At 46.0% G+C, this 26,885-nt stretch overlaps 2 protein-coding genes across 2 annotated transcripts; one reads left to right on the forward strand and one right to left on the reverse strand.

The window, feature by feature from the left end:
- Positions 1-18,006: 18,006 nt before the first annotated feature.
- On the reverse strand, positions 18,007-19,973 carry LOC122053020 (protein VAPYRIN-like). The gene is made up of 2 exons (XM_042614842.1): positions 19,000-19,973; positions 18,007-18,553 (listed from the first exon to the last, which is right to left on the reverse strand). The coding sequence occupies exons 1-2, from the start codon at positions 19,834-19,836 to the stop codon at positions 18,107-18,109; spliced, it is 1,284 nt and encodes a 427-aa protein (XP_042470776.1). The 5' UTR covers positions 19,837-19,973; the 3' UTR covers positions 18,007-18,106.
- A 4,117-nt stretch (positions 19,974-24,090) lies between these two features.
- LOC122054191 (probable transcription factor KAN4) lies at positions 24,091-25,648 on the forward strand. Its single transcript, XM_042616001.1, has 5 exons — positions 24,091-24,486; positions 24,602-24,678; positions 24,765-24,801; positions 24,885-24,987; positions 25,083-25,648. Exons 1-5 carry the CDS (start codon positions 24,267-24,269, stop codon positions 25,414-25,416), a joined length of 771 nt encoding a protein of 256 aa, XP_042471935.1. The 5' UTR covers positions 24,091-24,266; the 3' UTR covers positions 25,417-25,648.
- The last annotated feature ends 1,237 nt before the right edge of the window (positions 25,649-26,885 follow it).

The following is a 26,885-nucleotide window of genomic DNA, read 5'->3' on the forward strand; positions in this document are numbered from 1 at the left end:
TTATCATATTATTTTTTCCAAAATTACCCACCCACCACAAATAGGCGGGCCTCCTACATCCACGGGAGGACAAGAAGATCCATCTTATAAACGCGCCGAGTGCTTTGTGCACCGCGACGACCTCGCCAAGGAGCTCGGCAGAGTAACCGTCGAAGAGCAGGGGGTCGAGCTCGGGTAGGAGGTTGCGGACAGTCTCATACAAGTTGAGTTGGCCGAAGAGGCGCTCCGGGCTGTGGTTGCCACAGCCGCGGCGAAGGAGACAATCTCGGAGGCGGCCGGAGCGCAGGAAACGTAGAACGCAAGATCGGCGTAGGAAGGGGGCACGGAAGCGAACACGCGACCACAGAGGCGTTGCTCGCTGGGGATCAAGATAAGGAAGACCATCCACACCGCCTCCGCCCAGCAGGGGATCTCGTCCTCCATCTCCTCCCACGGGACAGTAAGGTATCCTCCTTCGGGGGGCGGGAGGAGGCCGAGGCGAGCGATCGACTCCTCCACGAAGGCGCAGTGGAAGCTAGCATAGGTCTCCATGCACTTGCGGCCGAAACCGGCTGCCACCATTCGCCGAGCGATGTCTTTGAGGTCATAAACGGAGCCCGGAGGAAGGGCATCGATGATGATGTTGTAGGCCTCAACGGGTATGGCGACGGGGATGTTCTCATCGTCATTGACGGATCTCCTACATCCACGGGAGGACAAATAGGCGGGCCTCCTACATTTGCCATTGATGGCTTTGGCGAAGCACAAAGCCATCTGCCATTGATGGCCCCCTTGGCGGACTCCACCCCCAGCTCTGCGCCAGATTCAACACTTGAGAAATAACGAGCGGCACCGCCAGTGGCAACCCAGCGCTGCCGACGACGAGAGGGTTGTCGGTGACGAAGCTCACGATCCCATCGAGGATCCCGCCGAGATTGAAGTCCAAGAAGGGGGAGAAGCTGCCGAAGGTCTGGTTTAGCGCTTCCTCATAGGTCAAGGCTCTGGCGAGCCCTCTGACGCCGAGAACGGACGAGAGGGCAGCGAGGTTACGGATCCTGAGGGGTAGAAGCGACCGCCTGGCCTCGGCCCTTTTTCCGGGGGAGGAGGAAGAGGAAGCGGCCTTGTGGAGCGAGGCTAATGGAGTGAGGCCTGCATCATTTAGAACTTCCATGACATCACTCTTGTGATTGGAGTTCGGAAACAACGGCAGGGAAGAAGAGAAGTCACGGGAGAGAAGAGATAAAAAGGTTTTCATTCAATTAAATTAATTCAAAAAGTTAAAGGGTAAATTAGTAAATGTAAAACTAAGTAATTGCATAATCTCAGTTGAACCAAACACCTAATAAGTTATGTTGTATTTCCCATAACCTTGGTTATATGATTACTTGGTAATCACATAACCAAAGTTATAGATGATGACTTGAACCAAACGCACCCTAAAAGCTATATTTGATTCACTGTGGATTACTACTAATCTACTATTACCCTTGTATATACATTATTTAAATATATGTTATAAAATTCTTGGTAATGTTCTCTAAATATATAGTAACTACTAACATAATGTTTCTCCTTTACGTTCCTATATTATAAAATACTTTTATCATCCATTCTTTCAAATTATTATTATTTTTTATTTTATCATATTTATTTTTTATAGAAAATATAAATATTATTTGTTGGACAATATGTTGTCGGGGATTTTAGGAAAAAATACTTAATTTACAAGCTAAATTTAGACTTATTTATTGAGATGACATGAACATACAATCTCAAGTTGTTAACTTTGAAAGACAGGCTGAGCTGCTAGGTTGTCAGGAAGATTGTTGTTTCGTATCGTCGAGTTCAAAAGCAAAGTGGCCAAGTCGAAAGTCGAGTCAGGAGTCGGAGTTATTGAGTCGGGAAAGGAATTTGCTGAGGGAGATGTCGAGGCTTGTGCTTAACACAGTTTCCTTAAAATAAATTCGTCCCACCTCCGGTTATGCTTCGACTAAGAGGAAAGAATTGGGGAACAAAGGTGAAAGAATTCTTTTGCTTTTGCTTTTTTTTTCCTTTGCACTTGCTCATGACCTCCTTTTATAGAAGGGCTCACCCATGACTACAATGAATAACCGAGTTATGATCATTCAATGTTGGGTTTATTTTCGGCCATTATTGTTGATACATTATAGAATCGCCATTAATGGGTTTAGTATCGTACATGAGTCAACTTTGTTCAGTGCACGCGTGTGTGTGAGAGAGATCCTCTCCCCATGCATTTGTCACATCATCAATGCATGTGTAACAATATAAACCAACCATAGTACCTTGAAACTTCCAATGTGGGACTAAACTCATACATAAAGGAGTCTCCTTCTTCCTTTCCACATCATTTTCCATTCACATTTCTAATAATCCCCTATATGAATGAAAATATGGTATGTGATAATATTCAACAGTTGAGTCCAGTGTAGAACAGAAAGATTTTACCCTTTGAACCTTCCCTTGTGAAGATATGTTTGCTTACTGGCAGACAGTAATTATGATGTTCTTGAATTATTTTATCATCTGTGTAAGCATTGACATATCTCATCCAGGATTCTCCTTGATACAACTCAATTCTTATAAGTGTGTTAGTTCTTTGCTATGAACATGCTTGATTTTGTGAGAAGCTCTAAGAATTGTGTAGACAATTCTCTTCGAAACAACCACACTTCTTTCTCACATAGGTGATCTCTTAAGAGTATTCCACATTACTCTACTAGATCATTAAAAATTATGTGCTTAACCTCCATCCTTCGGTGATCTATATTGAGTCATTCCCCCATAGTGAGCAATTTTGTTGGTGCAGTTAGGTTGTCCCTTTAAATCTAATTCTTGGGATCTCGAGTTTGTATAAGTTGGGTTTCCATTGCACCAACATTTCTTATTAGCATCAAGCTCATCCCTCGCGATGAACTTGCAACTAACTCTCTGTTTAATCCTTTGGTGGACGGATATACTGGTTATTCTTTGACTTCACATAGTCAACAGTGATAACTCTCATTGAGAGTATCTGTCTAATGATATTATATCTACGACGTATATGTCTAGACTTACCATTATACAGATGACTCTGTGTTGGTGTAGGTTGTACTAATAATCTAGTTTTGATATATGACAAATAGGTTAAAGTTAGATGTGTCATTTGTCTAACTACTCTACCAAGTGTGCAGGAGTTGACTGGTCTAAGGGACCTGACACCAGGCTGAAATACAGCTGGATCTGCAGGTTTGATAGCTGGTGAGAAGTCGAAATAGGTCTGCGAGGCTTGATATCTGACAGGAAGTCCAGTTAGGTCTGCGGGATCTGATAACCGGCCAAAGTCCAGTTGGATCAGTGGACCTGACAACTGGCGGAAAGACCTGGTGGGTCAGAGGCAAGTCAAGTAATTGCAGTTGGTAAGTGAAGGTAAGCAACTAAAGGAGAGATCTAGTGAGAACGCATTCCCCGTTGAGGGAACTATAAGCATCGATCCAACTTAGGTCTATTTTGGAAGTCTAAGTTGAAATCTTGACTAGATTTTGGTCTCGAGGAGATAGGAACGAATTACTATCCTATTTGCTATGTTGTGCTAACTCTGTTTTACAGGATAGATATAATTTTTATTTCCTGGACTAACCTTTTCTTGCAGGAAGAAGGCTGCTGAAGAAAAGAACTCCGGGCGCCTAGAGCTGGTCTGGGCACCCGGAGTAGGCTGACCCAGGAGGGCCTAGGCGCCCAAGCAATCCGGGCGACCAAACTCATTCCAGGCGATCCGGGCACACGGACTCGGTCCAAGCGCCCGAACCTGAAAAATCATCCACAAGTTGATGTGGAGCATGTCGATTGGTTGAGCCACATAGTCCAAGCACCCGGAGGGGTTTTAGGTGCCCAGAATGGACCTATTTAAAGACCCTCGACCCAAAACTTTAGAACAACAATCGTGACAAGTTTCCTTTTTACTCGATGCTCCGAAAAAGCTCCTGCGACGCTGTGAAGCTCCTCCAACAACCGGCAACTTTGAAAACCTTGTTTTTTAGTTCTTGTACTTATCTTATAACACATTTTACGAACTATTAGTGGATTGCCCAATGAAAGCACTCGATGAGTGCGGGTCTTAGAGTAGGAGTCGTTGAAAGCTCCGAACCAAGTAAAACTAGCTTGTGTTAGTGTTGTTTGTTTCTTCCATTTTTTGTTGCGTAACTTAGTTTTAATTCGAATTTTTCAACGATCGTTATTCACCTCCTCTAGCGTTCTTTCCGATCCTACAAGTGGTATTAGAGCGAGTACCGTTTTGAATTGGTGCAACAATCAATCACGCAAAAAGGGTTCCTTTTTAAAAGAAAAAAAATTATATATCATTTTCCCTCCAAATATTTTTAAAAAAAATTCACTTTCATTTTTTCACTATTAGTTAGAATTGATGAAATAACTCGTTTAACAAAATTTGTCATAATATTTTTAAAAAAAATTTAAATTATTTTATTATTATTATTGAAATTGGTGGAACGTCTTTATTTCTTTATCTCTCATACTACTTATCACAAGACAAAGCCTTGGAAATTTCTTCTTGTTTACATTTTTTGCAAGTATATCAATGTCTTATCAAGAAGGATAGAGCATCCACGAACCACCACCATATGAGATGTACAAGAGGCACGAATTTAATCTGTGGAGGATGCAGATGGAATGCTTCATCCTTATGAACGACTTCAATGGCGGCATAGCACTGAGTCGATCAACCCAAAACACAAAAGCCAATAGAAAGGTAATAAATTTAATTATAAAATTATTACTTAATGAAATTACATGCAGAATTGGAGAACACCGAGATGCCTATGAGTTCTGGACTCGGCTAACCAACCTTCACGAGGAGCCAATGGAGCTAGAGGATCAAATCAATAAACATTTTGATTAAATCGACATTAACCTTGACTTGGTCAAACAGAATATTGACCAAATCAATTCAAGTAAATTAATTAATTTAAAATTTTTAAAAGTAAATAAATATTTTGAAATAATTAATTCAAATATTAAGGTAAATTCAAAACTTAAAAATGAAGAAATAGATCTAGATAAAATTAATAAATATTTTAATAAAATATTTGACAATCTAGAAAATCATATCCTTCAAACCAGGATCTAGTAAAGGTCTTACTTTAAGTTTCTGAAATAGACATAAATTGGACCAACGCTTATTGTCCCCTCAACCGGGATGCGTCCTCACTTAGTCATTCTCTTCCAATGACTTACCTCTATTTACCGTGTGTCAAGTTACCTCATTGACGTCAATCTGACTCACCAGGTCTTCCTATCGAAATCACATATCCATACTTCACCACTCGGGAATCACACATCCCAATCTCTTGTTAGAATCGTACATCTGGACTTAGCCACTCAGAAATCGCACATCCAGACTGGACTTCCTGCCTAGTGTCAGGTCATCTTGATCCGTCAAGTTAGTCAACTCTGCACACTTGGTAACAAGGTTAGATCATTGATCCTGTCCGAACGCTGAATCAACGGACGCTGGGCACGTGGCGCTCTCCGGGTCGCCGATGTAGATCTCCGGCTAGTCTCACGAAGCTCCGGCGAACCTGCACAGAAGTCGGGCCGGGAAGGGGTTCCCGGCGGCGACCCTCCGACGCTCAAGTCAGGTAAGCAAGTGGTGGAAAAAGTAGCTCCAAAGCTTGTAGAACGTGTACCTCCGGCGAAGTCTGCGGCTCTTTATATAGAGCGGTGAAAGAGCCTCTACACGCCCACCGAGGCGCGTACGTGTTCGCAGCCCATACCTCGGTATGTGTTTGTCAGAAAGCTTACCTGATGCCATACTGCAACAGTCCATCGCGCCTTCGATGGGACAACAGGACACCCCGTTGTCAGACTAGGAGTATGATTTAGCCATATGACTTGACGGCTGTCAGCAGATGTTCCTGTCCCTATTTACCCACTGCCGGCCAGGACGTCCATCCAGCCGGCTAGACGAAGAGCGTCGTCCGGACGGCCCTAATTCCCTGCGCCGGCCGGGCGGCGCGCCCATTACGTCCTGCCTTCTCTTAGGCCTTCCGCTCGGTCATTATTTAACCCCGATCCCTGTCAGGGCGCCTTTTACTATCAGATGTTTACTGGCAGACCGATCGGCTTGCCCTTTTCTCATGAGTCCGGTCGGCTCAGCCTTCTTCGACGGACCACCTGGCCTTTTGACCTGGCGTTGACCCCTCGTTAGGGGGTCCCGGGCTCTTACCACCGGATCACTTGCCTTCCCCTCGAGTCTAGTCGAAGGAGGCGAAGTCCGACTGACTGGACTGCCGATCTGACTGAGCTATGATCACTGCATTAGGCCGCTCGGCCAGGCATAGGGATACTCATCCGTTCGGCGGTATCTTGTCCGTGCCTTGTGTTCTCTTGGAATCCATGTCCGATGCTCTCCCCTACTACCCATCACGTGCGCTGCGCACGGTAAGGGGAGCTCATTAAATGCGGCCAGTATCCTGCTGACACGTGGCGATCGTGTGTTTGTCAGCGTATGGCGGTGGCGTCACTTCCGATGGGACAGCCGCCGTTTGAAATGAACGGCTGGATGATGACCTCGTTATCGACGACCTGGATCGGACAGTGTAAATTGATCGCGGCCGCCCTTATAAAGCTCCCGACCCCAGCTCTTCGCCCCATTTCGACCTTATCGTCTCGAGCCATCCCTCTGTTCCTTTTTTCCGGCGACCTTGCGTTTCAGCTCTCCGACGACTCTACAGCCCCCTTCGATCATCTTCTTTGCCCGTAAGGATTCCTTTTCCTTGCTGCCTCTCCTTTTTTCTCTCTATTAGCTATTTCTTTCATCATCCCGCATTCTTTCCCTGTTTTTATTTCTCCCTCCTTCCATCGCGCGTCCATCCCTAGCCTTATACCATGACCAACACCTCACAGCCGACCGGCGGTGCTCCGGGTCTTTGGTATTCGACCATGGAAAGCCGGTTTGACGAGGAGGACGCCTTGCGCCTCACTCGAACCTATGATCTGCCGACCGACCACCAAATAGTGTTAGCCACGCCGGCCGATCGGCCTCATGAACCGCCGCCCGGCACCGTTCTATTCTTTCGAGACCAATTTTTGGCCGGGCTACGTTTTCCACCCCACAAGTTCTTCTTACAAATTTGTAATTATTTTCGCATTCCGCTCGGCCAGGTAGTCCCTAACTCCATTAGGCTGTTGAGCGGAGTGATAGTCCTTTTTAAACTGAACAACATCCCCCTCGACCCTAAGATTTTTCACTACTTTTTTTATCCCAAGCAAGCCGAGTGGGGTACTTTTATTTTTCAATCTAGGATAGGTTTCGTCCTTTTTGATAATATGCCGAGCTCCAACAAACATTGGAAGGAGCACTTTTTCTATGTGCGTTTTCCCGAGCTGCCAACTTTTCATACCAAGTGGCAGACGGCGATGCCGGTGCAACCGGAGCTCGGCAAATTTAGAGGTGATGCGGCCTACCTTCATGCGGCCGAGCGGTTGGTGGGTCAGCGCTATCACATTGACAAGCTGCTCCTCCCAGGAGTAATGTATATATTCGGCCTGTCTTCCACCCCAGCCGATCTGCCTTGCAGCATGAGTAAGCGATTCTCATCCTTCCTTTTTCTTTTGTTCTAATTGATTTAATCTTTGTTTCTGCAGCTAAAGTTATGTGGCGTGCTAAGGCGACCGAGAAGCTCAAATTGAAAGCCGCTCAGATTGAGGCGGTGAAGAACAAGGAGGTCGCCGAGCGGGGCCTTGATCCAGCCGATCCGACCGGCGAATTAGGCGAGGGGACCCAGGATGCCCCTGAAGCCTTAGCAGCTACTACCTCTCACGACGAGGCAGCGGGCGGCACAGAACCTTCTACCCAAGCCGAGGTGGAGGGCCGTTCGGCCGATGATGTTCCGCTACTCACTCGGAAGCGCCGACGACCGGAATCTGCATCTGCCTCAATTCCACTTGATGAGCCACAGCCCGAGCGGGGCGCGGATGCTCCGGTGTTGTCCGGGACGGTTTCCCTAGAGAGTACCCCGACCCCACATGGCTCTCCAAGGGCAAGCTCTGAGGCGCCGCCGTCCAGCCCTTCAAGAACTCTGCGCCGTATCAGGCGTTTGGGCGAGCTTCCTTCCTCGTCCACCGGTGGGCCATCCGGTAAGGCCGATGCTTCTCAGGGCGAGCCGAGCGGCCAGAACTTAATTAAAACCGTCCTGCGCCTCCCCTCAGAGGAATACATGGCTGCTGCTGATCAGCCAGTGGTCCCCGAGCAGCAGATCACCTTGACGGGCCCTCTTGCAAAAGCTTGGGAGGACGCTCGGCACCGAATAAAAGCGATGACTCCCGGGCAGCTCGGCGACAGCAACCTTCAACAGGCCACCGGGGTATGCTCTTTTTCTTTGTTCGTGTATTTGAATTAAGTTTTTAACCTGTTCACTTTTGCTCGTAGAACTGGGTGGAGCAAATTGCCATTAGCAATCGGTTGGCCGAGCTGGAGGATGAATTGAAAAAACTCAAGGCCGCGGGGGACAGCCAACAGTCGATGGCCGCTCTGGAGAAGGCCAAAAAATTACTGGAAGCCGAACGGAAACGGGCTTCCGATCTGGCGAGCAAGGTCGTTCGGCTTGAAGCGATGGTCAAACAACGAGATAAGGAGATCAAGACGGCGATCACTCGGAAGCGACAGGCCATCGATGACATGGACCGAATGAAGGTGGAGATCAGAGGGCTGGAGCAACGCATCAAGGATATGGATGCTCTTCTGGCCACCGAGAAGGAGAGTCGTTCGGTCGATCTTCAAAGATTTGATGTAGATTTGAAGGATCTCCAAGCTGCCAGCGACGCTGCCCACGCCGAGCTCAAAGAGTATCAAGAGGTGGAGTCGGCTCGCTCCGACGAGGTGAGGAAGGCATTCGTCCGCTCGGATGCCTTTGGGGAGAAATTTACTGACAAGATCTCCCTCACCTTTGAAGAGGCGATCAAAGCGGCTGTGGATCACTTAAAGGCCAAAGGCCACCTGCCCCCCGAGCTGACCATCCCTCCCGAGGACCTCGCGACCGTGATGGGTGCCATCCCTGATGCTCTTTTTGATTTCGACGCATGAGGAGTGTTTCTTATGAACTTTTTTGTATCCTCGCTGTTCGGCCAAACTTATTTTTGCTGTAACTTTTTTGGTTAGCCCTGTGCTTAATAGATAATCTTTTCCTTTCCTTCAACTTTTTTTTTGGCAAGAAATTTTTCTCTCGTCATAACTAAAGTGTTCTTTAAAACTCCTCCGCTCGGCACCACGCTCTGTCAGACTAAAGTCGATTGTCTTTAATAACGTCTTTCATCATGCGACTGAGCAGCCGCTCGGCATGAGAACGCCCTTTGTTGGTATGGTAATTATCTTTAGTTCTCATTGACCAATTTTTGCTTTGTGCCTTACCCCCAAAGGGGTTTTCCGTATATTTTTGATAAGCGAGCCGCTCAGCCGTATGTTGGTCTTAACGACCAGGCTATCGTTGATTGTATCATGTGAATGGCTATCCGCTCGGACGTTTATAGACGCCGGCTCGTCTCTCGATATTTAACATCGGAGCTCGACGGTCTTCCGCTCGGACGTTTATAGACGCCGCCTCGTCTCTCGATATTTAACGTCGGAGCTCGACGGTCTTCCGCTCAGACGTTTATAGACGCCGGCTCGTCTCTCGATATTTAACGTCGGAGCTCGACGGTCTTCCGCTCGGACGTCTATAGACGCCGCCTCGTCTCTCGATATTTAACGTCGGAGTCTTCCGCTCGGACGTTTATAGACGCCGGCTCGTCTCTCGATATTTAACGTCGGAGCTCGACGGTCTTCCGCTCGGACGTTTATAGACGCCGGCTCGTCTCTCGATATTTAACGTCGGAGCTCGACGGCCTTTACGGCTAACTTCGACACTGCCGATCGGCGAAACCCTTGGGCATCCTTTGAATTAATTTCGATTCCTGCATTACAAGGACACGGGAAAAATGAGTTACATTCGTGCACCTTTCATCCAGCTCGATAAGGCTGGAGATGATTTGCACTCCACGGTCGATCCAACTGCCGCCCGTCTTCATCCTCCAAGTAGTAAGCGCCCGAGCGGTGTTTTTCAATAACCTTGAAGGGACCCGCCCAAGGAGCTTCAAACTTGCCGACGTCGCCGACCGGTTTGACTTTCTTCCAGATGAGATCGCCGACCTGGAATGATCTGGGGATTACGCGGCGGTTGTAGTTTTGCTTCATCCGCTACCGGTATGCCATCAGCCGAACGGACGCCTTGGCTCGCTCCTCGTCGACCAAATCCAGCTCCATGTTCCTCCGTTCGGCGTTGCCATCATCATAGCTCTGGATCCGGACGGACTCAACGCCGACTTCGACCGGAATGACCGCCTCGCCGCCATACACCAAATGGAACGACGTGACGCCCGTCCCTTCCTTCGGCGTCGTTTGGATGACCCATAAGACGCCCGGCACTTCATCCGGCCAACTTCCTCCCAAATGGTCGAGCCGAGCGCGCAGAATACGAAGAATTTCCCGATTGGTTACTTCGGCTTGACCGTTGCTCTGGGGATAAGCCACGGACGTGAAGTGTTGCTCGATGTCGTAGCTTTTGCACCACTCCTCTAGCATCTTCCCTGTGAATTGCCGCCCATTGTCGGAAACCAATCGGCGAGGGATGCCGAACCGACAGATGATGTGTTGCCAGATAAATTTTTTGACCATCTGTTCGGTAATCTTGGCTAGCGGCTCGGCCTCCACCCACTTGGAAAAATAATCAACCGCCACTAGCAAAAATTTCCGCTGCCCGGTCGCCATCGGAAATGGACCGACAATATCCATTCCCCATTGATCGAATGGACATGAAACTGTTGATGCCTTCATTTCCTCTGCCGGTCGGTGGTTGAAGTTATGGTACTTCTGGCATGAGAGGCACGTCGACACGGTCCGAGCGGCGTATGCTTGTAAAGTCGGCCAAAAGTACCCGGCCAAGAGGATCTTCTTGGCCAACGATCATCCGCCCGGATGCCCTCCGGACAATCCTTGATGTACTTCTTGGAGGATGTAAGTCGAGTCCTCCGAGCTCACGCATTTCAACAACGGGCGTGAGAAAGCCTTTTTGTAAAGCTGATCGCCGATGAGTGTGAACCGACCGGCTCTCCTCCTTAGCAGCTGGGCTTCATACTCATTGGATGGTGTGGCGCCCGAGCGGAGGAACTCTATGATGGGTGTCCGCCAGTCGCTTGGAAATGTGAGGCCTTCCATCCGGTCGACGTGCGCCACTAACAGTACTTTTTCAATTGGCTGCTGAATGGCGACCGACGTTATTGAGCTTGCGAGTTTGGCTAACTCATCAGCTGCTTGATTTTCTGCTCTGGGTATCTTCTGGACAACAACTTCTCTAAAATCGGCTTTGAGCTTCTCGAAGGCTTCAGTGTAGAGCTTGAGTCGAGCATTATTAATTTCGAAGGTACCAGAGAGCTGCTGAGCGGCCAACTGCGAATCCGAGTGAAGCGTTACCCGACCGGCTCCCACATGCCGGGCAGCCTGCAAGCCAGCTATGAGGGCCTCATACTCTGCTTCATTGTTGGTAGCTTTATAATCCAGCCGGACGGATAAGTGCATCTTTTCTTCTTGAGGGGAGAGCAACAATATTCCAATCCCGCTTCCGAGCCGAGTGGACGACCCATCCACATATATTCTCCACATAGCTTCCGGCTCCGACCTTTGCACCTCAGTCACAAAATCGGCCAAGGATTGCGCTTTGATCGCCGAGCAGGGATGGTATTGGATGTCGAATTCACTTAACTCTGTCGTCCACTTGATGAGCCACCCGGACGCTTCTGGGTTTAGTAACATACGACCGAGCGGGCTATTTGTTTTAACAATGATGGTATGCGCGAGGAAGTATGGACGAAGGCGCCGAGCTGCAAGGACCAGAGCGAAAGCCAGCTTCTCGAGCCCAGTGTAGCGAGATTCAGCATCTTTTAAAATGTGACTAAGGAAATACACAGGCTCTTCTCCGCTCGCCCTCACTAAAGCCGAGCCGATTGCATGCTCGGTTGAAGACAAGTACATATAAAGTGGCTCACCCGCAGTCGGCTTGGCCAATACCGGGAGAGAGTTCAGATATGCCTTCAAGTCTTCGAACGCCCGATCGCATTCTTCATCCCAGTGAAACTTAGTGGCCTTGCGCAAGATTTTGAAGAAAGGGAGGCTCCGGTCGGCAGTTTTGGAGATGAATCTGGACAAAGCAGTTATCCGACCGGTCAAACGCTGCACTTCCCTTGTATTTCTTGGAGGCGGCATGTCTTGTAGAGCTTTCACCTTGCTGGGATTTGCTTCGATTCCCCGCTCCTCCTTTTGCTCCGAACAGGCACTTCTGGGGATTTAGCTTGACTCCATATTTGCGTAGCGTTCGGAAGGTTTCTTCCATGTCCTTGAAGAGATCGGCCGCTCGGACGGACTTAATGAGAATGTCGTCCACATAAACTTCTAGATTCCGCCCGATCTGCTCTCTGAATACTTTATTCATCAAGCGCTGATATGTGGCCCCCGCATTCTTCAATCCGAACGGCATCACATTATAGCAATAAGTGCCGTCGGCCGTCACGAAGCTGACTTTTTCTTGATCTTCACGGGCGAGCGGCACTTGGTGATAGCCCTGGTAGGCGTCGAGCATACAGATTAATTCGCAGCCGGCCGTAGAGTCCACCAGCTGATCTATCCGGGGCAGAGGATAAAAATCTTTCGGGCAAGCTTTATTGAGATCCCGAAAATCTATACACACTCTCCACTTGTTGCCTGGCTTGGAGACTAATACTACGTTCGCCAGCCAGCTCGGGAATTGCACTTCGCGTATATGGCCGGCTTATAGAAGCTTCTCCACCTCCGCCCGGATGATGGTATTCTGCTCGGCGCTGAAATCTCTTTTTCTCTGCTTTACCGGCCGAGCGTCCGGTCGGACATGCAACTCGTGTTGCGCTATGCTCGGCAAAATTCCGGGCAGCTCATGTGTCGACCAGACGAAGACATCATGATTTCTTCGGAGGCATTGGATCAGCTCCTCTTTCTGCTTCTCCTCCAGATCGGACGCAATAAAAGTCGTGGCCTCCGATCGGGTTGGGTGAATCTGCACTTCCTCTTTTTCTTCATAAATTAAAGAGGGTGGCTTTTCGGTGATGGCGTTTACCTTGATCCGGGGCGCCTTCCGAGCGGAATTGGCTTCTGCTCGGACCATCTCGATGTAGCATCGCCGAGCTGCTAGCTGATCTCCCCGTACTTCTCCCACTTTGTCCTCCACGGGGAACTTGATCTTCTGATGGAAGGTTGAGACGACCGCTCGGAATTCGCTGAGCGCCGGTCGTCCCAAAATGACGTTGTAGGACGAGGGAGAGTCGACCACCACGAAGTTTGTTGTCCTTGTCCTCCTGAGCGGCTCTTCTCCCAGCGAGGTAGCCAGCCGGATCTGTCCGACCGGCTGAACTTCGTTACCCGTAAACCCGTAGAGCGGAGTTGTCATGGGCAACAGCTCGGCTCGATCAATTTGCAGCTGATCGAACGCCTTCTTGAATATGATGTTGACTGAGCTCCCTGTGTCAACAAATACGCGGTGAATAGTATAATTGGCTATTACCGCTTTGATGAGCAGAGCATCGTCGTGGGGTACTTCAACTCCTTCCAAGTCCCCGGGCCCGAAACTAATTTCGGGTCCTTCCGCTCGTTCTCGGCTACCGCCGACCGCATGAATCTAGAGCTGCCGGACGCTCGCCTTTCTAGCTCGGTTGGAGTCTCCTCCGGTCGGCCCGCCAGCAATAACGTTGATCTCGCCTCGGGAAGTATTGCTTCTATTTTCCTCTTCCCGAGCGAACGGTCGAGACCGTTCTCTGGACGCTCGGCGATTCTCCTGCCTTGGAGAACGATGCCGATCGGGAGTCTGTTGTTGTGGCCTATCAGCTCGCGTCCGATCGGCTTCATGAGTTCTCTGTTGCCTGTCGACTGAGGGAGACCGTCGTCCGGCATTCCGGGACACAGGATGAGCCACGAAGGGAAGACTTCGACAATCCCTTGTGTTGTGCGTATCCGTCCGGTGGAAGGAGCAGAACATCGGGGTCCATCTCTTCTTTGGCTTGGGCCGGGCAACAGCTACCTCTTGCACATGGGACCTGGCATGGGGGGATCGGATTGCTTCGGCCCTTGGTCCTCTAGGCGGCTGATGAGCGGCGTGCTGTTTCCGCTCGGCCGGAGGAGCCCGCTCGGCTGGAGTTTCCTTTTTCCTGGCCGCTTGCGCTTCTTCCACGTTGATGTATTCGTTAGCCCGGTGTAGCATGTGATCGTAATCTCGGGGCGGCTTTCGGATGAGTGATCGGAAAAAATCCCCATCCACTAGGCCTTGTGTGAAGGCATTCATCATGGTTTCCGAAGTGGCCGTTGGAATATCCATCGCCACTTTGTTGAATCGCTGGATGTAAGCTCGGAGCGATTCACGGGCTTCTTGCTTGATGGCGAATAGGCTCACGCTCGTTTTCTGGTAGCGTCGGCTGCTTGCAAAATGGTGGAGGAAGGCCGTTCGGAAGTTCTTGAAACTTGTGATGGATCCGTCCGGCAACCTCCGAAACCACCGTTGAGCCGATCGCGAGAGAGTGGTAAGAAAACCTCGAAACTTTACTCCATCTGTGTATTGATGGAGAGTAGCTGTGTTATCAAACTTACCAGATGATCATCTAGGTCAGTTGTCCCATTATACTCGCCGATCGTCGGAGGCACATAGTGCTTCGGCAGAGGATCTCGCAGAATAGCCTCTGAAAATTGGCGATTAATCCTCTCGGGTGATGCGTCCGCTCGGGGGGCTTTCCCCTTTTTGTCATCTCGTCTAGGCATCTCATCCGAAGAAGATCCCCTATCTCTATGAGCTGGTACGGCTTCTGGGGTGTGGAATAGGGCTCGATGAAATGCAACGGTGGCCGGTGGTGCTTCCGCTCGACCACCAGACGCTGATGTTGCTTGCTGCTCCGGCCGCTCGGCTGTGGCTTTCTGTTTTTGCTCCACGAGCTTGGCGGCCCTTATCTCGATCAGAGCGTCGAGTTCCTCGTTCGAAAGCGTCACCATGTGTTGTCGTCCAGCCTCGTCCATTGCTTCCGATCGGATGCAGGAGCGTTCCCACAGACGGCGCCAAATTGATCCTGTCCGAACGCTGAATCAACGGACGCTAGGCACGTGGCTCTCTCCAGGTCGCCGATGTAGATCTCCGGCTAGTCTCACGAAGCTCCGGCGAACCTGCACAGAAGTCGGGCCGGGAAGGGGTTCCCGGCGGCGACCCTCCGACGCTCAAGTCAGGTAAGCAAGTGGTGGAAAAAGTAGCTCCAAAGCTTGTAGAACGCGTACCTCCGGCGAAGTCTGCGGCTCTTTATATAGAGCGGTGAAAGAGCCTCTACACGCCCACCAAGGCGCATACGTGTCCGCAGCCCATACATCGGTATGTGTTTGTCAGAAAGCTTACCTGACGCCATACTGCAACAGTCCCATCGCGCCTTCGATGGGACAACAGGACACCCCGTTGTCAGACTAGGAGTATGGCTTAGCCATATGACTTGACGGCTGTCAGCAGATGTTCCTGTCCCTATTTACCCACCGTCGGCCAGGACGTCCATCCGGCTGGCTAGACGAAGAGCGCCGTCCGAACGGCCCTAATTCCCTGCGCCGGCCGGGCGGCGCGCCCATTACGTCCTGCCTTCTCTTAGGCCTTCCGCTCGGTCATTATTTACTGTTTCATTGAGCGTCGGAACCCCGATCCCTGTCAGGGCACCTTTTACTATCAGATGTTTACTGGCAGACCGATCGGCTTGCCCTTTTCTCATGAGTCCGGTCGGCTCAGCCTTCTTCGACGGACCACCTGGCCTTTTAACCTCCACGTGGCGTTGACCCCTCGTTAGGGGGTCCCGGGCTCTTACCACCGGATCAATCATGATAATATTTAACTTAACTCACTTGTTATTTATTAAAATCTGAGTTAGACCATTAGTACAAATTGCACCAACATTATCGCTTGTTCTACATTCACTAGATCGTTCGCTAGACATCCGCTCGGTTATCGACTCAGTATTATTTTTCGTCGCTTGCTCGACACTGCTACCGTCCCTCGCGCGACACCACTACTATCGCGACCACTCGCATGACATTATACGATGGGTTCAGCAACTTAACTTTGTTATTGGGAGTGATTCAACATTTGCGACTGACCATCTAGTCAGTTGAACTCACGTCTCCTTCGACTATACTCGAAGGGGAGGCTTGTAATGCGGTGAGATGGAGAGGAAGACATATGGGCAAGAGGGGCAGTTTGGACATGTCACTATAGCCCTTTGATTTAGGGCACTGTTCATTGAAAGAAAGGGAGCTTCTTTCTTCGTGTTTCCTTGCCGACATGCTTCTTAGCCTAAAGCACGTCGCCTCTCTCCTCGCACTGCCACTATCGACTGTCAATCTCGTCGTCGGTCAGCCGACACTCCCTCGGCCCCCTTCCTCTGCTCTCTCTCCCGAAAAGGAAGAAGGCGGCCACAACTCCCCCCCTCCATGATGACGCCGACGCTGACCCCAACAGTCGCCCTCCTCTTCTCCCTGTTCAAGGACGTTGTTGACTCCCCCTCACCACCATCAGATCCGACCATCCAACATCGTTGCCACACATTTTCGGTGCTTGTCCGACCATCGATCCACGCTGCCATACGTTTCTGGTGTCTGTCTGGCCACCGATTCGTGCTGCCACACATTTCTAATGCCTATCCAGCCACCGATCCACACTGCCATATGATTTCGGCGTCGATCTAGCCCTCAATCCGCGTTGTCATGCGTTGTTGATGCAATCCAACGACCTCTGAGTCACCGCTGCCATGCTCCTCAATATTGTGTTCCGACCTTCAAGTCGATGTTATGTTCCGACCTTCAAGACGATGCAGTGTTCCGGTCTTGGCGTCGTCCGGCCTGCGTGTTGTGTTTCGGCCTATGTGTCGCTGTCATATTTCGACCTGTGTGCCACCTTTGGGATCCATGACGAGTTTGACTGCTTGTCGTCAGATCCATCTCCTCATCCGACTCACATTCATCTATTCTTCCAGGTCACGACGACTCGATCAGTGTCACGACCAGCTCATCAGTCTACTAGAAAGCACCCCCTATGCAAGGGTATGCTGTCCATGTATTATGCTACTATTCATTCGGCTTCTTATATATTTTTGGAACCTGCATCGAGCATCAGGGTATTAGGGACCAGAGCAACCCGGTCAATATCTGCATGTAACGTTAACCAAAGGCCTTCTGACAACTTGATCAACATAGAAGATAGTTCAGCATACCCTCCCCCCTTCGAATCATGGTAACACGATCAACATTTCAGCCACATCATTCCAGTCGTTCCATCTTCTCAGCTTCTGGACAAGATCATATATATATATATATATATATATATGAATGTTATGTCGTACCCCTTATGTTGTATACCTTGTAAGCACCTAATGTAATTTTTTTTAGATTAAATATTATACCTTAAACTGTAAAGTCAAACTCTAAATGGCTAAATATCCAAAGCTTAAAAAAACAAAAACAAAAAGTATTAAGGGTTATACCATTAGGGTATGCCATTTAGTTATTTTTCATAGTATTAAGGATGATACCCTATATATCTTACCTAGTACACCTCTTGAAAAGCTTAAAAATTATTTTGGTTTAAATTTTTTTTGATATTATATATATATATATATATATATATAGTTTTTAATTATGCCAATAAAATTCTTATTTTAGAGTTTAGAGATTAGATTATAATACTAAGTATAATAAAAAATTAAATCGAAAAAAAAAATGATACTCATGAAGTCTATTGGGTAAGATATGCATGAGACCACCATGTGTGTAAGAAGATATTTTTGGAAGAGAAATCTATAATACAGAAAGATTTTTTTTAATTAGTATGCAATAGTTGAAATTCATATAATATAATAGTATTACTAATAGTGCCACGTCAAACAGGAGACAATTTATGATAAGATTAAAAAATAAATTACATTATTAGATAATTAACAAGCTAATATCATATTTAAGGAAGCTATAATGGCTGTTCTCTAGGTTTCAGGAAGTGGAGGAGGAGGAGGCGATACAGGAAGCGGCCGGCATGAGCAGAGCTCCCCTGCTGGCTAGCAACTGCGCGATTGCCTCGTAGCCCATGGACCTGGCCATGGCCATCGGCGTGGCTCCCCGCTTGGTCTTGGCGTTGACGTCGGCTCCCGCTTCCAGGAGCGTCTCCACCGTGTCCAGGCAGCCGCTCTCCACTGCCAGGTGCAAGGGCGTGTGCCCCTCCACGTCCTGGCTCTCCACCTCCATCCCGAACTCCGCCAGCAGCGCCACCGCCCCGTGGTGCCCCTTGATCGCCGCCGCGTGCAGCGCCGTCAGTCCGTACTGGTCCCGGCCTCGCACTCCCACCCGCTTCTTCAGCAGCGACTCCAGACGCCGGAGGTCCCCCTTTCGCGACGCGGTCAGCACCATTTCCCCGCGTTCCAGCAGCTCCACCACATCTTCCTGCATTAACACTAAATAATTACTTGAAAAAAAAAAAGAGAATTTTTTCATCCAAAAATTTGCCATCGAACATAAAACAATTAAGATGGAAGATCAACTGGAGGTGAAATGAATTAAAGCTGCCCGTGAAACGTTGATGAGCTGGGTCACGGGTTCCTGTCCCCATCCATGTCTCCACGTCGTCATCTTGGTTTGCATGGCCAGATACAAACAATATTTGTTTTTGTTTTATCTGAACAAAAAACATACAGGAAAACACGCAAAGAGTACGACCCTTCTCCTCCTGATTGAGACCGATAGATAAATAAATAAATAAATGATACCACTAAATTGGCATAGGTACCTAGCAATTTGTTGCTATAATAAATACATTCATCAATAAGCATTTATTTGAAATAGTAATTAATGTAAAAGATGGAAAAGGAGTAGAGATTTAATTATTTTACATGTCCTTTATCACGGGCCACATCGAGCGGCGTGCGTCCTCGGGCGGTGGCGATGCTGGGGTCGGCGCCCAGCTCCAGGAGCACAGCCACCGTGGCGGTGTCCCCGTTCGACGCCGCCCGGTACAGCGCCGTCCTCCCGTCTCGGCTCCGTGCATCCCTGTCCGCGCCCCATCTCTCGACCAGCTCCCTGACGCACATCGCCTGACCCTTCCCTGCCGCCACCATCAGAGGCGTCCGCCCCTCCGCGTCCCTCCCCTCCTGCCCGTCCTCATCCAGCGCCCGCCTCAGCTCCTCCAACTCCCCAGATGCGGCCGATGCGTGGGCCCACGTCCACCCCTTGGGCGTGGCGGCTGCGGCTGGTAGGGGAGTCGACGCGGAGGGCGCCTCCGGAGGGAGGAGGGGGAGGAGATGGGGCTGGCGGCGCAGCAGGTGGCGGACGGCAGCGGTGTCGCCGAGGGCGGCGGCGTGGCGGAGTAGGAAAGGGCCGACGTAGGCGACCTTGAGTTTGACATCGTGGGAGGTGGGGACGGATGAGTCGGAGACGGAGGCCTTGATGAGGAAGCGGTCGGAGGGGGAGCGGGGGAAGGAGGTGGGCGGGTGAGGCTGTGGGCGAAGGATAACGTGCAGGGCGGCGGAGGCCATCGGGGGAAGGACCCCAGCAGGGGGGTTGACGTGGAACTTGGCCGGAGAGGAGGTCTGGACCTTGAATGCGACGACGCAGGTGGGGTGGACGGAGCGGAGGTGGAGGGTAGATCGGCATTTGGTGCCGGGCTTGAACTCGATAACCACCTCTGATTCCACCACCTCAACCAGCTTCTCCGCCGCCACCGTCGTCATAGGTACAGAGAGCTAGCGAGAGAGGACGAGGCAATTGTGTGATGATGAGGAGATGGAGAGGGAAGGAACAAAGGATCGTCAGAAATTTGTTTTAGCTTTGTCTGATACTAGAAAAAGACAGACAGGATTGATACTGATTGTCACAGAGTATTATGTAGCTAGGGCTGCAAGAAATTTCACGTTCATGCCATAATCAAATCAAACATTATGATAAATTAATTTTATTTTTCTAAAAACTTGATTCTAATTCATTCTCAAAATTTAAAACTAATTATATATAGTGTTCCTGTCAAAAACAGAAATAATAGCATGTTAAAAATATAGCTCACAGATTAACAGGATGAAAACTCTATAGGGCCCTACAACATAAAAGGTGTTAGTGCCGGACTGAAAAGAAGTTCCCGACATTGATCCTCCAATGTTCAAATCAATTTTTGGCATAATAGAGAATAGTAAGAATGTTATAGCAAATTAAAGAACGTGTCTAATAGTAAAGTTGTACATATATCTACTTATAGATGGAAACCCCTTTTACAATGTCACTATAGTGTTTGTGCATGTATTTTCTACGCACGTTTTCTAAAACATCTTAAGAAAAAACAAATCAAAAAGTATCCCTGATATTTTCCTTAAGTGAACACGTAAATATTTGATGTAACCGACGGAAAGCTTTTAAAGGACAATCGGGCTGCTAGACATGCTATGTTGTCAGTGGCACAAGCCTCCAAAAGAGGATAATGAGATAAGTAGTTGGATCCCACTATAAGCGACCTGATCCCTCTCGGACTGGCTATCCCTGTTCGGTCATACCGTTTGGAGCTATTGGCTTGTCCTTTTCTCTACTTCCCGATCGTCAATGGTTATCTTTATCCGACCGGTCATGCTGTTCGATCAGCGAGGACTGGCCTATCATGAATTTCCGCTTACCTCTTAACTCTAGTAGCCGCTATCGGAGAATGGTCGTTTGGCATCGTCGCTCGGCCGACCCAGGGCTATTGATCATCTAGTCCGATCGACCGACCAAGACCTTTAAACATTTTTAACCTTAACCTCTACATTAGCATGCCTTTACCCTCTTTAACCCTTCTTTAGTTGACCCGTCTTCATTATCACATCATATACTCTAAAAAGGATGGATCGGTGCACGAAGCTCCCGACATACGAGGTCTCAGAGAAAGATCTATTGTACGTAGTTTTAACAAAAGATTATTTTCAAAATTCAAATTCGTTACTTTTTGTCACAAAATAATAATTTTATTATTACACGAGACTCCCCTTCATCACTTCGTATATTCTAATTTAAAGAATGTTTGTGGTATTATTTTGTCTCTGTAAAATGATCATATCAAGTCTCTAAGCCATCCAATCATTCTCAGCTCTTCTTCTCCTACAGAGATGGCTACAGACAGATCTGTTGGCAGGAGGACCAGTTAGAAGCTGGGCCTTGCTTAAATTCTTACATGTTCGATAGGCCAAAAGTTGATGCTTCCTCGAGTACTTTCAAAATATAATTAAGCATGCAGGAAGATCTGTCATAGTGAGTAATTAGTATCGATCATATTCTCGACAGGAAACAATTGTCTTCACTCTTGATTGTCTCTAATTAGTCATATATTTCTTCACTCACTCCCGTCAAATTTCATTAGTTTTTCATGTGTTAGGTTGCCATGTTAGACTAGTTGTGCAATTTTAATTTGGACGTCACCTCAGACCTCTATTAAATTATTAAGCCATGATAGAAAAAAATTATATTGGAAAACTTTGACAGAGATCCAGCTTGTAGTGGCATGGCTCCACTATCCAACAATAAGCCAATCAATTTTAGATTCATTTTTGGGTGGAACTGAAACCAGATCAAACCTCGATTAGTATGTCTTTACAAATTGGCTCAACTTGGTACATATTTAACTATGAGTTTCTCAGGGAAGAACTCTTAATTTTAGATTCCATTAATCAAATTAAGATACATCTTGGAGCATCTATATCAGTTTTCCTATCCAAAATACATAATTTAAGATTAAAAAATTACTTTATTAAATTTGGATATCCATTTTTCAATACACCATATATCAATTTCCCTATTTTTCTCTCTCCTCTATAATGTTTAGGGAATGAAATTCATTCCCTAAATTTAGAAAAGTATTGTTCATACATACATAATTTAGAGAATAAACAGGGTAGCTGATACAAAGATTTTTTAGTTATCCTATTCAAAATTTAAAATAAAATATTTAAATAGGATATCTGATGTGGATGCTCTAATACTCCCACACCTTCAAGCCTAAAGTCTAATAAATTAGAGTAAGCCAGGGCTGTGTGGGTTGGAACTCTCTTAATTAATTATTAATGCTTTGGAAAGAAGAAAAGATAGATATGTTTAATATGGGGAAGGCGAAATAAAAGAGAATATTTTATCTATATTTATTATGATTCATTGAATGTAAAGAAGTAAAGACAATTCATACAATTAAAAGAAAATGGAAGGTCATCGAAAAAAATATAAAATGATATACCGTACTCGGATAGAAAGAGGTTCATCTACATCTCTAAACTCTCCATTATTCTTAATTCCTCTTCTTATTATAACTTTTAGCTTGAGCGTCGGAGTGTAAATGCCGCACACCTCCCAGCGCCGCCTTTGTTTGCAGATATTCCCGGCGGCGATAATCCCTTATCTTCTTGGCAACGGCGGTCAAAGCATGAGCCAACTGATCGGCGAGTAATCTTGCAGAATCTCGGTGTAGGATCAACGTTGATCACCCAATAGATGGTTTCGGTACCAGACAAACCAAAGAGCACATGCTGATTAGCAAATTTAATGTTATGGGAGGAGGGACAAGATATAGTACCTAACCCTGTACAAAATAGCATTATTTATCAGGAAGAAAGGTCAGCTAACATGGCTTATGAAATACTCCAAATATTAATTCCTTGATTCAAAGATAGATATATTAAATTATCGGAATTGTTTTCTTGTGGATATCTAATCCTTGCTGACATCAAGTAACATGAACTTGGAACTGGTCAAGCTGATGAGTGCATGGATGAATATGAGTATGAGCCACGGGAGACGACAGACATATCGTCGTGCGATAGCTTCACAGGGTTCTTGCGTACGCATGTCCATGCATGTCTACATCTGCAAAACAGAGAATACAGTTGGGGGATGCATGACCTTTCAATCAAGTATTGAAAGTTCTCACATGTCACTCTTTAGGCTTGTTTATTGATTGTTGTTCGGTATGTATCTCGTACTCCATGCACATGGTTGAGGAAAGTGTAAAGAAGTTAATTAGCTACACTATATCACATGTTTTGCGTGATTGCTGGATCTCATGAACAGGAGCATTAATCATTACTGTAATTTTGGCTCAACTTTTATCATTTATGTGTTTTGGAGAATTTGATGCATGTGAGTTCAAATTTGGACTCGATCGCCAAGTACGCAATTCAATTATTATGAGCTTTGATGAGGGTAATTAATCTACCTAATTATATTATATTATTATATGTGGTACTAATTAAACTTGATATCTAGCCCTACAAACTAAAGTCAGAGAGAAAGTACCATTAGTTCTCTGTAGGTTAGGTTTAAAGACATCAAACAGAACCCTGAAAGTCAAGCAAGTTGAAACCCAACGTTGTTGTGGTCCACCATCTTTCAATTCTTGATCAAGAATTCAAGATCGATCGAGTTTATAGATTTGGCCACACTCTTTTAGGAGAGGTCTGCGTTACAATGATCAGCCACGTGCATTCAATTCGATGAGGTCAACAACTATATATCTAGTTAGTTGGTCGATGATATTGGTGGTGTACAACAAGGACACTGCCTCTCTCTCTCCTCTAGATTTTGTTGAACCCAACTCATCACACCGTGTGTGTTTGATAGAGAGAGAGAGGGGGGATCGAATTTAATACAATTCCGTGATTCAAGAAACTTTGTGACTGGTTCGACGTCTTCCTCACCGACAGCTCACCAGAGAAGAAAAAGAGTCTCCGAGTAATTGCTAATTAACCCCTTTCTCCTCCACTTCCACATCCATTCCATGGTAGTTGTGTATATAATAATAGTAAGAATTCTTGAATAATATTGTTCGATCCACCATTTGATTCTAAAATCTATAATGTATTAATATACGCATGCATGATCACACATTTGCATCATCCATCAGCTCTGGTTAATCTTGACACAACCATGTATACGTAATCTAAACCTTCTTTCACACACAAACAAAAGAAATGGTTGTCTCCTTGTGCTAGGGTTAGGTTTTGTTCAATCCACCTGTCTCGCGAACCATGGAATTTTAGCTGCCTGATTACCTCACTTCATTTAATTCCCTTCTCTCCTAAACAAGATAAGTCAATCAAAGAAGCAAGGTTATAGATAGGAGAAGAGGAAGGGAAAATTTTCTTTGGCTGGAGCTGCCATGGCAAGTAGTGGGAAGGACGCATCTACTAGCCCCGGCGAAGAAGGAGGAGGAGGAAATGGAGGGAGCTCGAGCAATAGCACCGTCGAGGAGAGTGATCGGGACCAGAGGATGAGAGGAGTGCGCCAATACGTCAGATCAAAGAACCCTAGGCTTCGGTGGACGCCGGAATTGCACCTTTGCTTCGTTCGTGCAGTCAAGAGGCTTGGTGGCAAAGCCAGTGAGTTAGATCTCTTCAATTGATCGATCGATCGATAGAAAAAGCTCTTCGGTTTCTTGATCTAAAGCTGTTCAATCCATCTCTCTCTGATCCCATCTTGTTAATTAATAAGCAGAAGCAACACCAAAGCTGGTACTTCAGCTGATGAATGTGAAGGGACTCAGCATAGCTCATATCAAGAGTCACCTCCAGGTTTGAGTTCTTTGATTATCAAGACGGATATGAGCTTAAGATTTTGCACCTTAATTTGTCGTGATAAATCACTTATTTGTTTACAGATGTACAGAAGTAAGAAGATGGATGATTCTGGTCACGGTATATATCCATTCTTTTTGTAATTATTGATCAATAGGGTTTAGGATATAGATTGACAAATCATGATCGATTACTTGTTTCAGTCATGGAGCATCCACAAACAATGGTGGAAAGCAGTGAGCAACATGTGTACAGTCTCAACAAGTTTCCAACATTATTGGACACTTGTAATAACACTAATTGGAGGTATACTTAAAATCAGCTTAATTCTGATTAAATTTAATGATCAATGAATTACCATGACTATTGAAAATTCCCTCTTTTTTCATTATAATCTGCAGATCAGATGAGTTTCCTTGGAGCAACCACAGATCACATTGGGTATTCCAAAACCAAATCCTCAGAAAGGCCATGAGTGATGCTGCTACTGCAACAGCTGCTAATGGATTAATAAGATATTATGATTTGGCAAATGGCATGGTACCTTCAAATCCAAGCTCCAAAACAGACAGAGAAACTCTCAGTCAAAATGTTCAACAAGGAAGCCAAGAGCCCGATCTCACTTTATCTCTGAGTATTGGATTATCAAGGAAGGATAAAAGACCCAAAACCTTTGGAGATGAGTCAGCAACAGATAGGAAGTCTTCACTCTCTTTGTTTAGTTCTTCTTCATGACTGGAAACATGATGCATGCCAAGGAGCAGCAGGTTAGAAGAAAAAGATCAATTAATTAATCAGAGCTTGATGATCGAGTACTGTGGATCTGACTGCATGATCCTAATGTAGTGAGATGTTTGGTACTTGAACTTGTTTAATTATTTTCTCTCTTAATTTCCATTTATATATTGTATGACAGGATTATGCATAGATTTAATCACCTGTATGTACAGTAGAAATATTAATTAAATGGCATGCATTTGTTGAGAAGAAGATTGACTTGATGACTGGTCCTTAAATTTGCCTTTGATTTTATTGTGCATTCCTTGTGGTTAGAATTAAATGGTCGGTAGTAAATACTTTTGTTAATTTCCAGTATAATAATTGTGATAATATGGAATTTTTTTTTCTTAAGTAATCTCAATTAACTCTTGTTTACATCATAAATGTTTATGTAATTTGCATGGCATATATATTTAAGGTCTATGTATCCAGATTAATTGCAATTATAAAAGTCATGTAATTAATTAATAGGTTGTAAATCATATGTGACAATTCTTAACAAAACTACTTTGGTTAGATAATTGAATTATTTGTCATATTCATTCAACATTTGCATAGGGACTTGATAAGTTTAGGTGTGATCATTTTTTTAAATAAGTTTATGTGATAAAATTTTTCTCTCCGTGCAGACTAGAATAAATTTATTTAAATAATAAGGAAAAATACCTTTAACCCCCTCTATTTTCTATCAAATTATATTTTACTCCTGTATTTTAAAAAATAACACTTAACCCTCCTTTGACGTCAAATGTGAAAAAAATTATAAAAAATAATTATGTCCATAAGATTTTGATTTTTTTTGATAATATTAAGCGGAAAAAATATATTGAATTGACGTGAAAAATAATTCTTTAATTATTGATTAGTTGGATCAATTGTGTATACAGGGAGAAAATATACATAAAAGGACAAAAAAAATATAGAAGCATTTAGTAATTGTGCCCTTCATCACTCGCTCGGATATGTGGTTGATGTTGGTTTGTCGGTGCATCCCCTCTCAATGTCCTGCAAAGTAAAGCTTGTCAGTTCAGGATTGGTATTGTCGGTGTTATCCTCTTTGACGATCAAATCAGTGATGAATTGAGATGTGAGACTCATGTGCATGTATGAGAAAGCAAAAGAGCTTGAAGAAGACGAAGAAAGTTTACCTTCGCGTAAGAAAAAAAAATTATACCTTCACCTATTTTCATGGAATCTTAGATAATTGTGAACAGAGATGGATCTAAAATTTTAAATTTGTAGGGAAGTAAAGAAAATAATTATTATGTTGGATTACAATCTGTTGTCGGAGATTTTTAGGTGACTTAGTTAAATTTAAAAATTACACAGAATTTAAATTTAACTTACAGTTGAACTGACCTAAACAGGTAATCTCAGGCTGCCAGCAGGGGCTGATTTTTATCCAAGTGTCAACCTCAGAGTGA

This window comes from Zingiber officinale, chromosome 3A (genome assembly GCF_018446385.1).
Source record: "Zingiber officinale cultivar Zhangliang chromosome 3A, Zo_v1.1, whole genome shotgun sequence".
NCBI lineage: Eukaryota > Viridiplantae > Streptophyta > Magnoliopsida > Zingiberales > Zingiberaceae > Zingiber > Zingiber officinale.

Coding starts and splice junctions, on each gene's coding strand:
- LOC122053020 (XM_042614842.1), bottom strand. CDS start 19,836: ATGACGACGGTGGCGGCGGAGAAGCTGGTTGAGGTGGTGGAATCAGAG. Junction 18,554..18,999: donor TGGCCCGTGATAAAGGACAT/GTAAAATAATTA, acceptor GTGTTAATGCAG/GAAGATGTGGTGGAGCTGCT.
- LOC122054191 (XM_042616001.1), top strand. CDS start 24,267: ATGGCAAGTAGTGGGAAGGACGCATCTACTAGCCCCGGCGAAGAAGGA. Junction 24,679..24,764: donor ATATCAAGAGTCACCTCCAG/GTTTGAGTTCTT, acceptor ATTTGTTTACAG/ATGTACAGAAGTAAGAAGAT. Junction 24,988..25,082: donor TGTAATAACACTAATTGGAG/GTATACTTAAAA, acceptor TATAATCTGCAG/ATCAGATGAGTTTCCTTGGA.